The sequence below is a fragment of the Falco punctatus genome (assembly GCF_963210335.1).
Source record: "Falco punctatus genome assembly, chromosome: 7".
Lineage (NCBI taxonomy): Eukaryota > Metazoa > Chordata > Aves > Falconiformes > Falconidae > Falco > Falco punctatus.
Window position 1 is genome coordinate 69,837,504 of NC_137587.1, and position 21,690 is coordinate 69,859,193.

The 21,690-nt window shown below is 41.3% G+C and overlaps 1 protein-coding gene across 2 annotated transcripts; it reads right to left on the reverse strand.

The window, feature by feature from the left end:
• Positions 1–1,072: 1,072 nt before the first annotated feature.
• Positions 1,073–21,568, reverse strand: BLM (BLM RecQ like helicase). 2 transcript variants are annotated; one of them, XM_080394995.1, is made up of 21 exons: positions 21,200–21,568; positions 20,369–21,108; positions 19,055–19,244; positions 18,473–18,594; positions 17,101–17,233; positions 15,343–16,085; positions 14,363–14,539; positions 13,828–13,946; positions 12,273–12,386; positions 11,400–11,498; positions 11,162–11,310; positions 10,215–10,321; positions 9,244–9,404; positions 8,601–8,796; positions 7,973–8,163; positions 6,769–6,916; positions 6,184–6,383; positions 5,192–5,384; positions 4,612–4,734; positions 3,118–3,328; positions 1,073–1,395 (listed from the first exon to the last, which is right to left on the reverse strand). In XM_080394995.1, the coding sequence occupies exons 1-21, from the start codon at positions 21,295–21,297 to the stop codon at positions 1,221–1,223; spliced, it is 4,389 nt and encodes a 1,462-aa protein (XP_080251121.1). In that variant the 5' UTR covers positions 21,298–21,568; the 3' UTR covers positions 1,073–1,220. The 2 variants fall into 2 exon arrangements, with proteins under 2 accessions (XP_080251121.1, XP_080251120.1); XM_080394994.1 differs by having other exon boundaries at positions 3,118–3,331.
• Positions 21,569–21,690: the final 122 nt, after the last annotated feature.

Here is a 21,690-nt window from a genome sequence, read left to right on the forward strand (position 1 = left end):
GTCCCCAGGTGGGGAGAGACGGGAGCTGCTGGAGAGGGTCTGGGGGAGGCTGTGCAGCTGATGAGGGGATGGGGCATTGCCCTGATGCGGAAGGGCTGAGAGCTGGGCCTGGAGAGGAGGCCTGAGCAATGTCTGCAAATACCTTACGGGTGGGTGAGGGTGTCAAGAGGATGGGGCCAGGCCCTTTTCAGTGGGGCCCTGCAGCAGGCAAAAACTGCCTCACAAATTCCATCTGAATACAAGGAAAAACCTCCCTACACCTTGAAGGAGACCAAGCACTGGGACAGGCTGCCCAGAGAGGTTGTAGAGACTCCTCTGGAGCCACCCAAAACCCACCTGGGCACAGCTGCAGCCTGCCCCAGGAGCGCCTGCTGGGGCAGGGCTTGGGCGAGATGGTCTCCAGAGGCCCCTTGCACTCGGAGAAGGCTGGTGAGATGGATCATACAATACACAGGGGCCAGCCCTGGCAGAGTCGTCGCCCAGAAATAACCGATGAAACCCCCTGCTCCAGCCAAGCAAGCAAATGGCTCGTCCCAACCGCGCACTGCCCTGCCTTCCAGTGAACGTGTGTACAAGCAGGTGCGTCCCTCCAGCCCTTCTGAACGCACCAGGGCAGCCTCATGCAAGGCAGGCAAGTGGAAGCCAAGGGCAACTCAAATGCTGTTCGCTGTGTCTGGGGGAAGATACCGTTTTAAAAAAATAATAAAATAATAGTAACTAAAAAAAGCACACCCGGGGCAGGGCACAGCACTCCCAGGCAGCCCTGCTACCTGGAGAAAAACATTTGAAACTTATAAACCTTAATCATATTTTCTACCTTGGGTGAACATACCAAGATTGCATTTTCAGAAGAGCAGCTCAGGTCTCGAGCTCTCAAGTGCTCATGCAAGTAGCAAGGGAGAAGAACAGAGGCAAGCACAGCTTGAGGATGTGCAGTTCCAGTAACCGCTTTTGATTTGTGGTCTCAAGTGTGTCCCCAAGGTAGCTGTAAAGCAGGCTTACAGGGAGTATTTTCACTGAAATAGCAGAGTTTCTAGAACCAGTCAGTTTGTAGTAGAAAGGTAAAATAAACTTAGGAGTTTAAAAACATTTATTTAATGTGAGGTTTCGTACCTGACAAATATACAAGTCTTGGAAGGTTTAGCAAATGAAACAAAAATTTAATAAACAATGATTGCGTCTTCAGGGCTTGCTTTTATACAGTATTTACATTTTCTTGGTTAGAATACTGAATATGAAGGCTGAAGGAATGGTCTGGTTTTAGGTTTTGGTGCTGCCATAATCCCCAGCTTTCCAGCAGCTCCTTGTGTGGCACGAACACCGGGTAATGCCGAACTGTAGCCAGATGAAGCTGGAGCCTTCGAGCTAGGCGGCTTTCTGGTCCTTCTGTAACCACTGCAAAATTGAGAGACAAGGTATGTGTCAGACACCTGCTTTACCTGCCACATTCCCTACACCCATGCTGTACATATATCACCACCATCAGGTTTTTCTAGAAGACTATGCTTTCATTTTAAATTTTTTTTTTTAATACAGATGGCTGCAAAAACACCTTTGAAATGTAAATCGAGTGCAGCTGTTGGTGTGGTATTTGCCTAAGGGCAAGAAGCAGCCTGAAACAGGGACGGAGAATGCTGAACCAGCCTGACTCCAATTAATCCAATTAGACTATCAACATTAAGTGACACTTCAGGGTCAACAGCATTTGACGACTAGTATTTTAGTAGATGGGAAGGTGAAAAAGGTGAGAGTAAAACCTACTGAGCTGGGAGTTTTGTAGCTATTTGCTACAAAAAGCAAAGACCATAATAAAGAAAAACAGGGCAAAGAAGGAGACAACCTTGGAAAGAACAGACGACGACAGAAAGCAATGTGTTTTGATAAGGCAGACCATATTTTATCGTTGATGATGAATGCAATATTAAAGCAATAAAATCTAGGTAGTTAATATACCAATAAAACCTAACAGTCTTTAAAATTTAGGCATGGCTCTTCAGGTGGGGATTGCACAGAATGTTTTGGAGAGCACATTGGTACTATTTAGAGCTACTCTTCCGAATGGCCTGAACTCCCAGCTGCAATATATAGATAATGCAATAATTTCTGTGACACATACAGACTGAATAAAACCCCATGCAAAGAATTATTTCAGAAATGCAAGATGTAGGTTATCTGCTAACCACTCTTTTGTACCTCATGTGTCTTATCTCATATACCAAATGAGGTAAAATTTCTAGGCTGAGGGATTAGATACCCTGACCATACCACAGCTGAGGGAATTTTAATTCCTTTTCGTGCAAGGCAAGCTACGAGCACAGCAAACCTGTAAAAGGCATGACTATAAAACCCAAATAAGAACCTACTGCTCAAGTTTTCTAAAGTCACCCCTGCCCTGTTTTTAAAGAGGGTTTTGGGAGGGCAGAATTTCTCCAACCATATCTCCTTTTTTATTTGTTCCCTTTCAGTACTGATTAATCATCATGTTTTCGAAGCATGGACCTTCAAGCACAAACTGCTGGCTACTTGAATTACCAGACTAATCACTACATGAACTGCTAAAATAAGGTCATCAACCCATAGGATGAGGCCCAGCCTGGCTTCTTCATCACCCTGTGACAGTTTGGTGGTGGATCTGCCCTAGAAGCTCAAGACCAACCTGACTCTGGGATCCAAATGGTATGCTCTTGATGCAGACATTGCCTTGTACCATACAGAGGGAGAACATGAATTAATGAGGGACTGGGCACTGAAGTTCAAATATTCCGTCAAATCGAAGTTTTAAGCCCTCTTCATGTTTCCAAGCACAGAATCCAGTCAGCCTACTAATAATGGCTATGGCAACACACTGAAATTCAGTGACACTACTTAGCTTGTGGCAATCAAGAGTGAGAAACAAAGGGCAATTGTTCAATATCCTTCCTCACCAGGAGCTTTTTAAACAAAACACACTAGAAAACCAAAGCAGAGCTGTTGTTACCAGGTAATGGGATAATTATAATGCCCTTCTTTAAAGCCCATATTTATCCTACTGGTTTTCTTGATTAACAGTGCAATCCTGGGGTCATCACCGTGCTATTCAGGATGAAGAAAAGTTATAAATGACTGCAAGCAACGTACCCTTTGGGAAGAAACTGCTGGACACCACCATTACTTGGTTTTTTCCTCTTTGATTCTCTGAAGTTTGGCGGCCTTTGCCTTTTCCTTTTCCTTCTTTGGTTTGCATTATTGCAAAAATAGCTTGAGGTTGTAACTGCATCTTCCGCTGCTTCATCACTTTCAGGTGTGGCAGTACTTCCCGTAGCTGTGTCCACACTTTGGCAGGCAGCATCTTCTGTGGACAGGCAGAGAGTTAAAACTAACAAAATTAAGATATTGCCTGGGCCAGCCAGAACAGTCACCCAGCACACACTGATTGTATCAAAACTTCTGTCCTTGCAGTTCAAAACCTCCTTTGCACTGCCTTCATCCTGGTGATGCTCCAGGCTCAGCTATACATGTTTCATAGGCTGATGTAAAGGACAGAAAGCAGTTTTGGTTTATCTCATGACATAGAAGAATACTGGCTAGCCCTATTTTCTCTAGCTTAGCTTCTTGTCTAAACTGTTTTGGTAACACTCTGCTTTCTGCCTTTACACACATCCCTATGTCAGCTGGAAAGATTTATGGAATATGCCATAAATACTAGAGTCAAATATGGCACTTGTTTTTAAAAACAGCATTAGGAGATGCATAAAGGCTCAGCTGAGAGCTCCTTCTCAATCAGTGATGATCAAGAGGGACATGATTCTTTGCACAGGCAGTAGAATAAAATACTTAAAAATCAACTTTGTAGACATACATTTACTCAGATTGCAGTGTATGAAAGCACAGCCTCCTTAGACTTTAACATGAGTAATTTTAAAACTGCAGGCCCCAACGTCCAATCTAACAGCCAAGCTGTATTAAATAGTCTAATCACAACATAGGCTATGTGCTGCACTCATGTGAAGTTACCAGGTTTACTAGTCTCAGGGCTCAATTCTCCACGGAGCTGAACTTTTTAAATAAGGTTAGAGTTGTGCAAAGGCATTTTAAAATACTACCATTCTGATCCAACAGCCTTTATTTTTCACCTAGATTTGAAAATTCTTCACATTTGAGCAAGGACTAGTCAGTGAAGACCTGAACTTGCTGACCTCAATTACTATGAAAAATAAAAGGTAGTAGTTATTGATTACCTGCCAGACTACAGTGTTACCCTATACATAGTAGACACAGGTGTAAAAATATGCAGGAGGTGCAAGACCTTTACCTTTACAGTCAGAATTATCATTATAACTAAACATATTACATAAATCCCAATAACTAATGGTCAGGAGCAGAGCAGTCTGCTGCTTAGTTCTCATTTTCCTTTTTTAGTCTTTCAGAGATAGCTGAATTTAACTAGTGAGAAGATAGCAGACCTCTGTGTATTTCTGAAAGTGTGCAATTTTTCCCTGTTTGTAATTATTATACTGTATGAATTAGTTACTTTTATTTAAACAAGGGAACTTTTGAGCAAAACTTCTGATAGAAGAGGAGAAAGGGGTACTAAACAGGAAAGGTCAGGTTCAGGTACAAAGCATACTAAACCTGGTATGGTCCATTCAGAGTACTTATCCATCACTTTAATTATTTCTGCACCATATTTTTCCAGTTTGTCTTCTGTGACACCATCAATCTGCAGTAAAACTTCCACATCGGATGACAAGGTTTCTGTAATGTAACAAAGTACCAATTAGACATGTCAAACAAACTTTCTTGAAAGACAGAGGTCATGGTAGAGTATTCTCGAGGAAATTAATTCCTTTTAGGGCCACTCTGTGCATTAAGTCCTTAAGGAAGTAAGCCTTTATTCTAGCATATTTGTTTCTAGTCTGTTAGTACAAAAAACTAGTCCAAAAGTTTTTTCTGGCAATGCTTCAAAGTTTGTTCTGCAGTATCGTTATTTGGGTGGCTCTTGTACTTACGCAGCAGGACTGCTACAGCATGAACTGCAGCTCCAAGGAATCTCTACTGTCAGCTACTTCCATAGGACTCGCACAGTTATGTACACTTAAGCCTGTTCTCACTAAGTGTTAGAAACTCTAGATTTTTTTTGTCAGAAGAGGCTACAATTGCACATGCGGTCTACTGCCGACAGCGGTTCCAAGTAATGAAAAGCTGACATTACCCGCTATTTTCTTTAGAGTTGAAGTACTGAAAATATTGAAGTAATGCACATCAAAGATTTTCCCAAGCGTTTTGCATGTGTCTGTAAGTTCCCCAAGGCACTTTTTAACCATCTCTTCCCGCTGTGACATTTTTGCCATGGAAGCCTTTTGCTTTCTGATGGCACTGGCACTTTCTGTTTCATGAAACTCCACCTGTTAAAATAAACCAATCAATAACTTCTGTCAGGGGAGTTTTTGCATAGATATTGTTAGAAGACTGATTGATAACACAGGAAAACAGTGGAGGAAACTGAAAGTATTCCTTAATGGACTAAAAAACACTATTTACCCAGTATACACTTTTAAAATGTTCTGGTTTGTTGGTTGGTTGTTTTTTTTTTTTTTTTTCCAGGCTACTTAACTGCCCCTAAATTTCTTCTACAGAGAACTAGGAGAGTATACACACAACACAGGGAAAAAATCCTGAGAGCCCAATTCACAGCTAGCTTTAAACAGAGGTCACTAGGCCTAACACTGAGGGCTCTTCTCCAAACAGAGCACTAATGCAGAGGAGCCACTGCCTCAAGCAATTCTGGGACTGGTTCCATGACCTTCTTGAAGTGCGTTTTCCATCAGAGCTCACCAATGACTGGAAAAAAACTGCAGAAAATGCAGGAGAAGGTAGTGCTGTTGCTTCTTCTTAGCTTGCTTTTTTTTGTGTTGGTCATAACTTTCCTTTCTTGTCAAGCTGGAATCAGACTGATGGGGCAAGAAAAGAAGGCTTTAATCCTCTCCAATCCTCTGAAACTCACCTTTTGCTTCACAATGTTATTAGAATACTGGACTAGAAATCATGCTTGTTGGATTCTGTTCCCTGCATCTGCTAAAGATTAGTTTCTGTACTTCAGCTGGTAGGCAAACTGTGTTTAATCTTAGGGTATATGCTGCTTAAGAACTGTAGCACTTAAAACCAGTAAGTTCAATTGAAAAAAAAAAAAAAATGGTTACATACCTGTAGCGATCCATTTAGCACAGCCTGAGATTTCTCTCCTAGAACTATATATGCAACCGCTTGGTCATTAGCTGTGATGTACAACTCTTCATCCAGAATCTTGTCTAAGACCAGCTTTCTAAACAATCTTTCAACATTATGCCTTGAGTAGGCAGCTCCCTTCCCAAATATTCCAGACTGAATCTTTGCACTCGCTGTACCTGTGCAACAGAAATCACAGGATTAGCCTGCGATTAGAAAGCCTACACATGTATGTATTTAGAGACCTGTGGAAGATTCCCCAGAGTATTCCATAGTCTATGCACATAAAAAAAACCAATACAAAACCCCCACATGTTTAAGCATCAGACACTCCAAGCACCACCAGAAAACTAATATTATCACTATAGCAACATAAAACGGATTAAAGCTTTAAGTCTCATTTCTTTTGGATCATCTACCATCAAGAGATTCCTGGGAAGAATAATTCTGCAAAATTTATCTTCTTTTAAACCACTGCTGGTATTGCACAGATCTCCTGATACTTAGTCAGGAATTTATGCACCAAGTCTATTTAGATGTTGTTTCGGGAAGAACAGTACTTACCTAAGAAAATGTCTACCATCATATTCAACGTGTATCTTCCAGAACCTGTATTTCTCTTTCCATTTATTTGTCCCCTTCGTCCACAATGCTCTTGTACAAATCTTATAATGCTCTTCACTTCATCTGTTACATTTCTTGATTTGTAATCCTATTAAAATAGACTTGATCAGGAAACAACATTATGTGGTTCTCTCCTAATGCAAGTTGTTACTGACAACGTTGTTTTTCATTATTGAGCTTTTTCCAATCATGAATTCATTTTGTTCCAAACAGAGAAATAGTGATTTTCTAGTTAGTACACCTACAGTGATACAATATTCTCACAGGAATTCCAGATTTGATATTACCTTGATAATACCCTGGAAAATGCAATAATACATACTGACTGATTGTAGATCATCTCTGTTGTGTTAATTCTATAGAGTGAGCAGCAAGATTGCTGTGTAAATACTGGTAATCAAGGTGAATTGTTTGGAGAACATTCCTGCAATTATTCTGCTGCCATGCACTACAACTTACACTTCTAGTATGCATTAAAATGAGAAGACTGGACTGAATACACATTATTCTAGTCAAATTTTTTACAATCACAACTGTGAAAAGTAATGCTTAACACAGGGCTGAGAAGCAATATTATTAGGTATAAAACGGATGTGGTTTGGAGAGCTCAGTAACTGCTCCCCCTGTCTGCTTCAACAGCTATCCCCTCTCCTACTCCTGTTCATGCCACTAACAAGTTTGCTTCAATCCTTCATGCATAAACCCTAATCTCTGGGCCACCTCAAGCAGCATGCACCTCCTAATGTGGCACTTGTGCTACTCTGGCAGCACGAAGCTGCCTTGAAAACATCAGAATAGGCAGTTGAAGAGATTTCCCCATAGCCATTCCAGTGGACCTTTTATCAGCTCCTGCCTCCTATAAGCACTGTAGTCAAGAAAACTGACACTAAGAAACAGCCTTACACCTCACTAGTCCTCCGCTGACAGAAGTAGGAGCATCATATGGATGTCCATGGGTATTCTGTATAAGTCTACTCTAGGTTAAACCCTGGAAGTAATTCGAAGCATCTAGCATCACAAAAATACAAGGCATCTTATTAATTTTCTCCATTTGCCTTCCCAAATGTCATGTAACCACTTTTTAAACGCAGCTAAACACAAAATCATTTTTAACAACACTGTAAATAAGAGCTACGATTTTTACCTTCTTTCTACTGCAGTTATCGCAAATTACTTCTGGGTGATCCTTACAGAAGGTAGGATTGAAATCAGTTTCCCCGAAGTAGGCCAAAAGCTGAATTCTCCGGCAATCAATTACGTTCTCACAGTAGTGAACCATGCTGTACAGGTTGTTAAAGTGGGTCTGTCTTGTGTGACTGTTTCCGTCTTTCTCCACTGAAATGCAATAAATTCCATTTTATTTGTTAAATTGCACCTCTGCATTTTTATATGTTATCAGATAGACAAAACACAATGTTCTTTTTCGATTAAAAAAAAAAAATGAGTAGGTTATTAGTTGAACTAACCTGAGTCAGATTTTACCACTAAAGTTTTAAAGAATGGAGAAGGGAAATAAGCCTAGAATTACAAGAATCAAGAGATGGATACGTATGAAGAAAAATGTTTTTGACTAAAATTAAGCACAAGTGACAAAAATCTTTCATTACAGAAAGCCATTCGGGTGAAGATGCATAGTTCTCCCATCTCTGCGATACCATGCTATATACAGCACTTCTAAATGAGAAAGTAGCACAGTCTAAATGAAATGGAGACCAGTAACTAGGTGACTTCTTTAATATTGCCTCCATTAAGTTACAAATACGAGAACTCACTTAGTATTAGCCTTCTAAGTCTGGTTACGTCACTGTAGCTGTAGAAGAGCACACAGTGAGACATTTCACCATCTCGTCCAGCTCTGCCAGATTCTTGATAGTAACCTTCTATAGATTTAGGAAGAGAAGCATGGATCACATAGCGCACATCAGGTTTATCAATTCCCATTCCAAAGGCAATTGTTGCACAGATAACCTAGGAAGGAAATAACAATTTAGTTATGAAAATTATTAATGCAGTGTTCTGCTCCAAAAACAGACAGGCGATCAGGATTACAAAACTGGCAAAACTGGCTCTTCTTTCAGGAGAGCTATTCCAAAGAGAAAGCTCCAAATCTGAGTCTCAATATACAATTCAGCAGCGTGCCTAGAGCTGTTCCAGAAGCCTTGCACAGTTTGGTTCCTTCCTACTGGAGTATCATACCTTGGGTGCAGTGCTGCAGTCTTTGATTTGTAAAATTCCCGACCAAGAGATGGTGAATGTGTTTTGGCAGATCTGTCCAGATCAGTTATTTAATACTGCATCCGATTTGGCAATAACATTACACAACTTCGCTTTCATTTACTAGGCCAAGAGGGATGAAAGTTCTCTAATTTCCAGTCACTCCCCTCCACCTCCCGCCCCCAGCTGCTTTGCTTTTACCTGGCACCCTTCTTGGTTAATCCACTTCCTCTGTACAAGATCTCTGTTGGAATCAGTGAGGCCAGCATGATAGGCAAGTGCAGCAAGACCTTCCTTCTGCAGAACAGCCGCTGTTGTGTCACATTCATGACGTGAAAGGCAATAAATTATTCCAGAGTCATCTGCAAATGTATAAAAAAAAAAAAAAGGTTTGTGTTACAATACAGCCTTATTCCCTTTCACTTGCTTAACAGTCAAACCTGTGAAGCAAATACATTTATTGTAATAGGGAGAATTTGGTAAGTGTAATGCAATAACTACTTAATAATAAAGAAAAGTAATTTTATTAATATCAAGATGGTTTTGTTAGCTTCTCCTCGCCCTATTTCCTGTTTTTTTGGTGAGGTGGTATCAAGAAAAGTTTTCCTGCTCAGTACTGTCCAATGTTAGGATTTAAAATACGTGAATAAAGAACTACATAAATCAAGAGCTAGAGCAGTTTAGTCAATGATAGATGGGGTTACAGCATGAGGGAAACTATGAAGGGAGCTTGGTGTGGCCAAGTTCCAGCAACGTGAGCTGCAGGACTCCAAAAGTGAGCCTAGAAAGATAGGAATCTCTGAAGACATCTTCAAGGGAACCATGGAAAAGCAGACCACAGAATTAAAACAATTAAAACAGTATGGATGTTAAGTGGCCTTTATACTCTGAAGACACTAAGGTAAAAGGTCTGGCAACCTCCAGAAAGATTACTCAAGAGCATTACCATAATTTACTTTTCCATCCTAACTCGAATTCTTAACTTTAGAATGCCCATAAATCTGATTACCATTATCAATAACATAATTTTGCCTCCAACTTGTTTTTCTTGTACAATAGTCACTTCCAGAAAGGCAGAAGTTTGGGGGTTTTACAGCATTATAAAAACTTTTCCTGCCTTGAAAGTAGTTCATAAAAAGGTATGCAAGCACACTATGCTGCTCAATACTCACACGGATGATATTTTTTAATCCATTCCAAGCAATCCATTGCCACCTTCTTCGGCTTCTTGGGCAATACATCGTATTTCAAGTTATGCCTGTTGAAGCTCATTGTAAACCTGAAACAAGACGGTTCATGGATGCTCGTCAGCTCTATGGGCACAGCAATCCTTTGAACAAGCTAGGTATCGACTGGAATGTCCTAAATTCAACTGCTACTTGTTCTGTGTTATCTGCAAAGGAATTATTGTTCCACTATGCCCATGGAGATTAACATTGCCCATACTTAGGGTCTAAAATTTCTGCATTTTTCCTGTGGCTGTGAAAAAAACAAAACTACGTGGTACTATGTAGAAGGAAGAAAGGCCCATAAACCAAAGACACAGAGAGTGATTTGCCTCGCCTTCATTCTCCTTTTGAATACTAGCATCCACATTTGACTGATCAAATTTGCAAAATTTAGTGTCGCCTCCCTCCTTCTACACTAAAATAGGTTTCTAAAATAAGAAATTAAACAAAACAGAATATTTTTCCGTTGTGTACAACAAACACACTACAACACAATGCAGGCCCAGTGGTACTTCATCGTCTATGTTACTGCCAATGCTAATTAAAAAACCACTTCCAGCTTTTGCAGTTTTCCAGCAGTCTCATGAAAAGCACCCTAAAACACAACTTTCACATTCTGTCAGTGATATAGAAAATTTCCTGATGTTATTTTCTATCAAACAGCTTCCTTAATCATGCAAGAAGGAGTTGGGCAAATTGGTTTTCTTCCTCTTACTTCAATATTTTGCATATAACTCACATTAAATGAGAATGTATGCATGGAATTTAATCACACACAACTATGTACATATTTCAGATGGACCTATTATGCTTTTCTTACTTCACTACTTGTCCACTCATTATTTCCATGGCACAAACAAATTGTTTCAGGAAACTGCTGAGCAACTTACACTTGTGGTTTTAGCATCTCAAGCTGATTCTGAATATCCTTCTGTACTCTGGGGTTAGCAGTGGCAGTAAGAGCCATCATAGGAACAGAGTGAAACTTCTTGCGGAGCATATTCAATCGTTTGTAGTCTTGCCGAAAATCATGACCCCACTGGTTTAAAAAACAAAATTTAAGTATAACTGAGTCAGATGCTCCAACTAAGTGTTTTGCCATTTTGAAAAACTAATCAAGGTTTTTACCTGGCTGACACAGTGGGCCTCATCAATGACAAAACGTGCTAGGAGTTTCCTGTCGTAGAGATTTTCCAGGGCTGACATCAGTCGGTTGCTCGCACAAATCTAGGTACACATCCACCAGCAGCATTAGAAAGCAAACTAACAGCAAAGTGTGACCCTACCTGACTAAGAATACAGAAACAATTGTACTCAATTGTTCAAAATGCAAAGTTAACCTTGACTGCACAGGTAAAGCTTGAAGGCATAAAGAAGGTGGCAATCGGCTTCATTTTAATTGACAATGAAGCAGATGGTGTGGGATTGTGGCAAGGTTCCACGATCATCTATTTAGAGGTCCTACAATCTGAGTAGATTTAAATGATTCATGTCACAAAAGACAGGGAAAGACAATGCTGAAGAAAGAAGCGTAATCAGCACACTGAACAGTCCCCTCTTACAAAGCTCTTGTGGAATAACAATTTTTAACAGGCAGTATATAATTAAGTATAAGGCAATCTTTTGCCAATCACGTATTACCTTGACAGTTAAATATTTTCTCCCTATATTATCCTATTCATAGTAGTCTAGATTCTAATAGCTACTTGACAGCAATTAGCCACTAATATGTAATAAGATATGTGGAAATGGATGGGCATGGTTTTTGTTTTTTTTTTTTTAAGATTTAGGCTGTATAGACCTACTCAGTTCTCATTCTTGCTTAATTAATGATTGAAATTAGATACATCTGTACAGTCTTACTGAGTTACCTAAAAAATGTTTAACGATTTCTTTTTCCCCCAGAAACCTACTCTAAGTTTCAGTGTTTCACCTTTAATACTTCATAGTAATCCTCCTCTTTTTGCCTCCATGATTTTAAAATTCCAATTAAATACAAACCTTCTCAGGGGTAACATAAAGAAGCTTTATTACAGGATCTTTTTTTGATAACTGCATATATATTTTTGAAGCATCAGTATCTGTTCTATCACCAGTCAGATACGTCGCAGCAATCTATATTAAAAAAATATAAAGTTTTAATAAGCACAAAACAGAAGAACCTGCAAAGAATCCTACATCTAGTTATAAACCAGAGAAAAAAATCCTCAACGAACATCACATTTTCAGTGCTGCTTTGTGTAATCATAGATAGCATTTGTACCCCCACTGTACTGTAGACATCACAGAATTTTTCTAGTGATAAAGCCAAAAGACTATATGCCAAATTCTATTATTTTGCTCCCAATTCTACCAGCAGACCAATAGCTGACTTAAGGGATTTGTCTGTTTTCTTTGAACTCACTTTCCAGTAAAGAAAATAGATGTGATGTTTGTTTACTGCTCAATATGCTCTAAGTTTGACATTGAATTGTGAAAACAGAGATCTTCAGATAAGAAACAAAGTTTCCAAGAAGCACAAAAACATAACACCCTCAGTAACAGTGCCCCCAAACACAGAACAACATTGCATCAGAAGAAATCGAATACAACTTGGAGCAGCAATTTAATATTGAGTTTGAAAGTGTAACTTACTATTCATGCTGAATAATAATAAAGGAATTAGATCCTAAGGACAAAAACAATGCCAGAATAGGTCACACCAACAGAGCCAGCTCTGCCTGGTTGTCTCCTCTTCCTCTTGCAAGAGGCAGCTGCAGCTCTGCAGAGGAAATATCTTCTGCAGCTACAAATCCCCAGGAGTCAGACTGCCAGTTTATCTGGCTTCCATGGCACATCACGATACCATAACGAGCAAAGAGTGTGCCCAAAGTGTAGTGTTGTGCAACAGTCACTATATGGCAGACAACCGTTCAGGGGCCCTGTCAAGTCAGACTAATTAAAACCTGTAAGTGACGAAAGAAGGATTTTTCTGAGCTCCAAAACCCCTGCATCATAGTCCCTTCAGTCTCACACTCCAAAACACCTCTGTATTTTTTGCCTTAAAACGTGCTATCCACCTTTGTTTCACAGATCTAAAATCTCAGTAATACACAAAGGATGAAAAAGGCACCTCGCTGAGGCAAAAGCAGTTCTTAAGTGGTCAGCCTTAGGAACATCCATCTTCTGCACCTGCATTTCTCTTCTCTGTGTATTACTTTCTAAAAATGCTTGGCATCTCCAGAACTCTCCTGACTCGGGAATTGTTAGTGCTTATTTCTGCTATAGAGCCAGGCTGCTCCTATTTATGTGCTTAAATACAACCCTCAGAATCTAAGAATCAGGCACCTGTACTTGAAAACCAAGCTCCAGTAACAAACACACATGAGCATCAATACCCCCAGCGGCTAGATTGCCAAGATATTCAAGTTCATCTCATTCAGTTCTTCCTAGACAACTTTGTGTGCCTTTTACAGTTCCCATCTAATCAATTTTTGCAGTTTATATTTGAGAGACATAAGATTTGCTGTAAAATTTCAGATTTTTAATTTGCTTAATTAAAGCTGTTTGAACTTACATCTAAGGTCTTCAGTTTCTGAACTTGATCTATTATCAGTGACCTCAGTGGAGAGATAACAATAGTGACACCAGCTGAGACACACGCTGGCAACTGGTAGCACAAGCTTTTACCACCACCTGTAAGGATTAAAGAGAACACAACAGAAGTTAGATATCAAGAGGAAAGGTAGACAGCGTGGAGAAGGAACGGAGGAGGGGAAACCTATTTCTTGCTTCCCATTTTACAGCACTTTCATAAACAATATAGGCAGTCACTGGTAAAATTTAATGTGATAGATGTAGGATAACAAAGAGTTATGTGAAATATTACAGAAGGCAGAAATTCAATCACCTCATCAACATACCACAGTGTATACAATATTCCAGAAAACCTGCAGCCATGAATTCAAGCAGCACAATTTATTGTTACCTCCACAGAGGCACGAAAGGAAAAGTTTGTCACAGGTCTTGCAAAAGTAGCTTCAGCTCTTTATTTCTCACGTGTGTGCCAGACCTCAAAAGCCTGCAGCAGTGAGACTTTTGGAGATACATACCTGTGGGCATTAAGATAAAACAATCTTCACCCAGAAGAGCGGCATTGATGGCTTCCAGCTGATTTGTCCGAAAACAGTGCAAACCAAACTTTTTGTGAAATACATTCATCATATCTTCAGAATGGGAAAATTTCATACCCCTGAAACGTTCTAGTGCAGGGTTATTAACTGGCAGATCTAGTAGACAAAGAAAACGTACACACAATAAGTTACAGTATCATCACACTACCACTCTTGCACATAAAACTGCTTCACTGCAACAGATGGCTTAGCCACAACTTCAACCCATTGAACCTTTTAAACTCAAACCATGACTTACTAAAAAAAATTGCATTAATCTAGAATTTAACACCAGCTAAGGTGTGAATTTGGATTACATGCAAATCTCTCGAAACAAGCTTCTTAGCCATGACTGTGTAAAGTCTTAGACTGACAAACTCTGTCTCTCACAAACCATTATGAATAGGCTGTCCGTTTGCAGGCACCCAACAGTAGGTGCTAGCCATATCAGAAGCTCATAAAATGGGTTAACATTTTCACCTCCCCTTTTTACAACCCATTCCTACAGTAACCACAAATAATACTGACCCACCCCTGCGCCCCAGAGGGGTTAGGTTTGCTTCAACAACTGCCTAGTTTTGATTATTTTTGCATAAACAGCTAAAACTGTTGTACAGCTTTGAATTGACAACTGTGGAATCATTATTTAATTAACACACAGAAACAGTCTAGTTTCCAATTTTAGCAGCTTCAACTTCCCAACTGCAACCTGCATGGCAAATAAATATTCAAGACTTTTGACATCACTTGGAGGAAAAAACCCAAACAGAAGATGACTTTGCAAAAAGAAACCAAAAGAAATTTCCACAGAAACAAAAGGAACTGATATAACCTACAGCAAGTTACTTGGCCTTAGGTTTAAAAACAAGTAAATAAAGTTTTAAAAGAGGAATATAGTAATCCTACTGAGCATAATTTACCTGAACGGTTCTTTGTTCCCATCAGGAAGCTTGATTTTGGAGCAGCAGGGTTTGATCCAAGAGCAGATCCTTTGGCTCTGGACATGATCTTCGACAGCAGCGATTTGGCAGGTGGCCCTTCCCTGACAGGCTGATACAATGGCGTAGATGGCGTCTCAGGTGTCGGAACATTCACCGAATTCTCCCAGTCCTCATCAAAATCATCAATATCAAAGTGATCAAGGTCAAAGTCTGTATCCTTTACACCTAATGGGTCTTCTGCAGGAATGCTAGGAGGAGCTTTGCTCTGACCTTTCATAGCTGTGCTTGTAAAAGCCCTCTCCAGCAGATGATGGTTTCCACTATTTTTCACCCCTGGTTTTTCACCCCAGCTGCTGTTGAAGGACACCTCAGAACGGAGGCCGTGGAAAGCTCCCTCTTTGCCATCTACCTTGGAAGAGGACAACGCTGTAGTTTCTGGACAGGTGATCTCAATACTTTGCTTTGAAGCACAAGAGGTATCCAAGGGTTGATTTCTTTTGGTAGAAAAACTGCTTGAATTAACAGTCCCAGAAAGCATAGATGGGAGGTTTGTGGATTTTGGTGAGCTTCTGTCAGAACTGAAGCTCCAGTTTGGGGTAGAGCACAGAGCAGTACCAGGACACGCCAGAGGGCCCCGCTCCACACAAGCCTTCCAGTTTCTAGGAAAAGCGTAGTTTATGCTACTTTTGTTTGAAGTGACAGAATTAGCTAGCAATTTTCTCCTGAGAGAGATGTCAAGAGAAGGAAGAAGGAAAAAAAATATTTAGTCACAAGCAATGATTTATCAAGTCCTACAACACAGACTAAACAGTTTTGTCTCTCTCCTGTTAAAAATATTAAGATACGGTGGTAATGACATCGTACTCTGTTGTCATTGTATTTGAAAAATATTTCAAACAAATCTAGGGAAGAGAGAACAATACCAGAACTTCGTTGAACAAAATAATTACAAAATTACTACATCTTCTCCACAGACATAACATAAAAGAATTCCTAATAGCAAGGAACTGATCCAGGCAAGGTAAAGCATAAAAAATTAAAAATAAATCCTTGGAGGCATCAATCTGAAGTTACAAAAGTAAAAATACACTTGAACCAAATTATGTTTTTATGTAATCTCTAAAGACTATGTCTGACTACAGTAATAAGAGGAAATAAATTAGTTTTACTGAGAACATTTGGAAAAAGCACCTAGTCCCACTCCAGTAAAAAACAAAACCAAATCTCAATACTTTGTGTACGTATTGTGTCATCAGATTATGCAGAAGTTAAAGCAGCAGACTGCAGTAGCAATAATCAGATTGAAAGATGACAAATACATGGATATTAGGGGAAGTCATAACCACTTTGGTGAGTGATAGCAAATCTCACAGACAGAATATTAAAGTAATGCCTCCTCTTACAAGAAATCAAGAAAACACCTAGCAGTTTACATCACAGCACCCTGCTTCTTGGGAAGCACCTGGTGCTGGACACCTTCCAAAAAAAAGATACAGGACTACCTGTGCCTCAGATTGAATGTGGAATTGGATCCTTTCTTCTGGCAGCACATTTGGATTGTTAACACTTTCAGCGATTTTGGATATTTTTTTTTCCCCTTCATTTTTTCCCCCTAATTTTAAGCTTTTTTAAAAAAACCCTTCCGTATCATCTTTTCAGTGCAATGGAGACACCTGCAGGCATGGCACCACTGCGCACAGAGTGTGGAGATGTGGAAGACTGCTTATGAAAGCGTACCTGAGATCTCTCTGCTGGAGAAGTTCTTTTGCACATGACAGAAACTTCAGCTCATGAAGCGGAATGACATCAACCAGCTTACAGATATCATCCATAACATCATAGAGTTGCTGTTCAGGCTGCAAGCCTTTATCTGTCAGATAGGGTCATTTTAGCAGACAGTAATACTAATTATTATTAGAATATGTAACAAGATTATATCACTCTCCCAAAAGACAGTGAATTGCAGTAAGTCAGTCTAAATAATTCAATCTATTTTTTAAAAGTCCATTTTCATAAAGAAGCTTCTCTGTGTGCACAAACTCACCCAGTCTATGTATTTTTGCCCTTGCCTTTTAATTGTCCATCTCTATTTATCTTCCAAACCCCATCACAGTTCTTTCAAACTTATTTCAAAAAATTCAATGTTACGCATTTTGCTTATCTCGAAGTACCTTTCCCCAAACACACTAAAACATATTTTATCAAAATATTACATTGCAATTCTAATCTAGAAAGTATCAAAGAAAACCTCCTATGTGTGAAAGTCAGCATTTGTCAGCTCATGACCTTCCCTTTCAAATTTGGGACCACTGCAAACCATCTCGATTTTGCCAATAAACTGCACCATAGCTCCAACAGCTGCTACCAGGGGTGTGATACCTCAGACTAAATTCTGGCCCATTACACTTGCCTAACCCTTGGGTGGTCGGAAGAGCACCTCTTGCAGCAAGCCAACGGTCCACGTTGACCAGAAGTTTGCTATATATACACTAAAGTATGACAGGGTGGAGCTTGACTGAATTGACTTCCAGAAGAGCATTGTTAAAACATAAAAATAAAAACACTGCTCTGGGCATTTATAAACACAAAATTTTAAATGACACTGTAGAACAGTATCATACACTATTTTTATATATCTTGAGAGGGAAGTCTGAACCTGCAGTCTTAAAACAAGGCTGTGGCACACCTCTACCTGGTAACTTTTCCAGCTGCAAGTGGAACATGGAAACATTTTAGCTCAGTATTTCTCAAAGCCAGCACCTGTGGGAATCAAATGGAAGCACTGACACAGCTCCAGTTGACAGTGACGAGTCTTTGTGCCATAGCTGACTTTGGGAACAATTTGGTCAATCTGTGCTTTTAAGTTCCGAAAAGGAGGTCTGTGCCGTATCCCAGACTGATACCGACAAACCTGGAATCAGGATCAGACAAAACCTCTGACTCTATACAGTGTATACACAACACCTGAAAATCCTGCCCAAGACTCAGTCCCCTGCTTCCCTGTCCCCATTGTGCACTGTTAACGCTCTCAGACTACATAGGACACAAACGATTAGTTGCAAACAGTCCCCAGAATCTGAGGCGTAAAATTGCAAAATGTTTTGTGTACCTGCATCCTCCACACTAGAAGTACTTTCCGCAACAGGCTGCATTGTGGCATCCGCCCCAGACTTGGACTCAATGCTGCTAGCTGTGGGTCTTCCACCAGTGGGAGATTCTTTGAAAACATTACTAACATCAAAAGAAAAAAAAAGTCATTAAAATATATATGTCTGTAAATCAAGGTGTTTCCACACAATAAGTTTATCTTTTAGAATAACACCATTTAAGATGTGTGCAAAAGATAAATTCCTGAAAATCCAGTTAAAATCCAAGTAGCTGAGCAGTTTGTCACTCATTCTGTGCGCCAACAGTTACAGACTTGCTTCAAAATTATTTTCCCCTCCCCTACAAAAGAAAAAATAACTCCACTTTTTCTGAAGCAAAAGCCACCTTAAATATTGGCCATTAAAAAGTATTTCATAAAACATAAGAAACAGCTGTCAGCTGCTAACCTGCCAAACAACAAACAGACACAATCCAATTAGCAACTTTTTAACAAGCACTACTTTCATGTCTTTTATGGTTCTTTTTAAAATCAGCCTTTTTTACCAGTGAATCAGACAGTTTTACCAATGAAACTTTGTTTTACCTAATGCTTTTTACAGCAGGTGAGAAGGAAGGCAGCTCTTCTTCAGGGGAGGGTGGAACAATATCTAGGTAATCATCCTCTTCAAGCTCAGTACCTGAAAACGGCTGGATGTCGGCCTCATCCTGTTCAGGGGGGGTGTTTTTCTCATCACTGCTTGGCTTCTGGCTCTCGCTACTTTTATCATTAGCAGCTGGAAGTGTATTAACATTGTTGGGTTACAATGTAAACTTATTTTGGTATAAACAAAACCACAACTGAACAGAGGGAAAAAAATAATAGCCACATTTCAAAACACTTGTTTCACATAGTTTCTGACTTTTAAAGGACCAAAAAAAATTATTACTGCTCCCTTTTTCTCCCCCATTAAAAAAAATAATGGGCAAAACCCTTACATACCTTCTTTTAAGTGGAAAAGCTTGCCTATAGTTACCCTTTCCTGTCAGAAAAGAAAAACTTAAAAGGTATACCTTCCTAAAAAAGATTTTCTATAAAACCATTGTTATATTAAATACTAACTTAAAAAGAGTGTAGACTCATCAACTAACACAGTCCCTATACTGGAATTAGAAGGTAAATTTACATGTATGGTGCCTTATAAGACAAATCTTGCTAAGAAAGGCCAACATCTTAACATATTACAATTCATTTCACCGAAAGAGGGGAAAAGGTAACAAAATATTCTTAAGAAGAAAAACAGAGTTCACAAATCCTTTCACCATTTTGTGTAACGGCAGCATCACTGAACACCATTCAATATTGTTCTGTTGCATAAACAAATTAATTTCAGAAATAAAGATCAAAAGTTTCAAAACGTAAGAGGCCAGGCATATAAAATAAAGAAGCTGAACGGAACACTGAGCTGCCAAGGAAGCACTCTGACAGAGTCATGAACTTTTTGGTCGTCGTCAAGGGGGTTTGGTTTTTTGTTTTAAATGGGAAGATATCTCCTTTTGTTGTTTAGTCTTTCTCATTATTACACTTAGGCATAAGATGATTTTACATCTCTCATATAAATTTTAGAAGTGCTTCTCTTTCTATATCATCCCTATAGATTGTTGCTCTTAGTTTCTGGAAGTCTTGCAACTCCAATATTACCATGCAACCAGCTGCTACTTCTGCCACAAAGACAATCCTCCACCAGTCACAATCCTGCACTTTCATAAGCTGCAGTTACCCAAACAAAATCCACGCACCCATGACTGCTCGTCAGATACGAGCATCATGCAGCTCCCTCTAACTTCTGCAAAATCAAGCCCCCTGTATTCAAGCACGAACGTATTTACTTCTAGCTCACTGGTACTTGAAAATAGTTACCTGGGCAAGCCTCTTCCCTGGCACCATCCAAAATCACCTCAGCAGGTAAATTCTCCCAAAGGCCCTCCCTCGCAGCCTTGGTACTGCTGCAGGGAGCTGAATCCTCAAGATAGATCACCGATTGCTGTGACAAGGGTTCTTGTTCAGCCTCCGGTGAGGTCTCCCCACACCCCAGAGTGTCATGGCTGCCAGGCACATCGCCCACAGTCCTGGGAAAGCCAGGTGGCTCATCCAGGCAAGGCTTTGACCTCTGGGAAGCCTTGCAGGAGGCCTGCTGCCCCTTGGGGGACGGGACTGGTGGTCTGCAAGACTTCTTTTCCATTACCGACAAATCAAAATCGTCAATGTCATCCCACTCATCATCGATGGCAATGACTGGGCCAGCTGCAGGCCCGGGTCCAGCCTCCCGGGTGGCAACGCCACACAGCCCCTGGGGCAGGCTCCTCTTCCCAGAGCCGGCGGGGACTTGCGACGCCTCCCGAGGCCTGGCCAGCAGGGGCCTGGCAAGCGCCGGGCTGGCACAGGCCGGCTGCAGGCTCTGTCCGCGGGGGCCGGCTGCTGGTGGAAAGTAATCCCCGATTTGTGTTTTCTTGCCCGTGGAGGCTGGGAGGGACGAGGCGAGGGCAGGCAGGGAGGTGTTGACATCTTTGTCCCTTAACGCAGAGGCGGCGGCGAGGCCCCGAGGCTCCCGCTCCCCGGGCAGGGCTCCAGCCGGAGAGGTTTTCTTGAAGGTAAAGCCCCTAAGGAGAGAAACGAGCCCCTCGTTAGCGGCCCGCTCGCGCCCCCGGCCGCGCCCCCGCCCGCTGGGGCCCCGCGGCACGCCGTACTCACGCCGGCCGGGCCCGCGGCGGGGGCAGCTTGCCGAAGGAGCCGCGGGCCGAGTGGAGCTGCAGCTGCTCCCGCAGGTTGTTCTGCGGCACGGCCGCCATGACGGGGCGGGGCCGCGCGCCCGCCTCCGCGCGCCCCTTCGCATTCAGCGCCAAAACACAGCCCGCCCCGCCATTGGATGGCCGCGCCGCGGGCGGAAGTGACGGCGTAGCGCTTCCGCTTCCCTGGCAGAGGGCGGGGCTTCCGCTTCACCCTCCCCGCAAAATGGCGGCGGGGGAAGGACCGCGCCCCTGCTGCAGGCGCTTTAAAGCTGGTTATAAAAGCCAGCTGCGTAACCCCAGGAAAGTTTTAATGCTTTGGACACCCTCGTCGCTCGCAGAAGCTGCGTCAGGAGGACGGTGCCCGCGTCAGCCGCCCCCCAGGCCGCACCCTGCGGACGCACAGACACGGCCACATCGTCCACCGGTCACCGCGCCGGTAACCCGCTGGGCCAC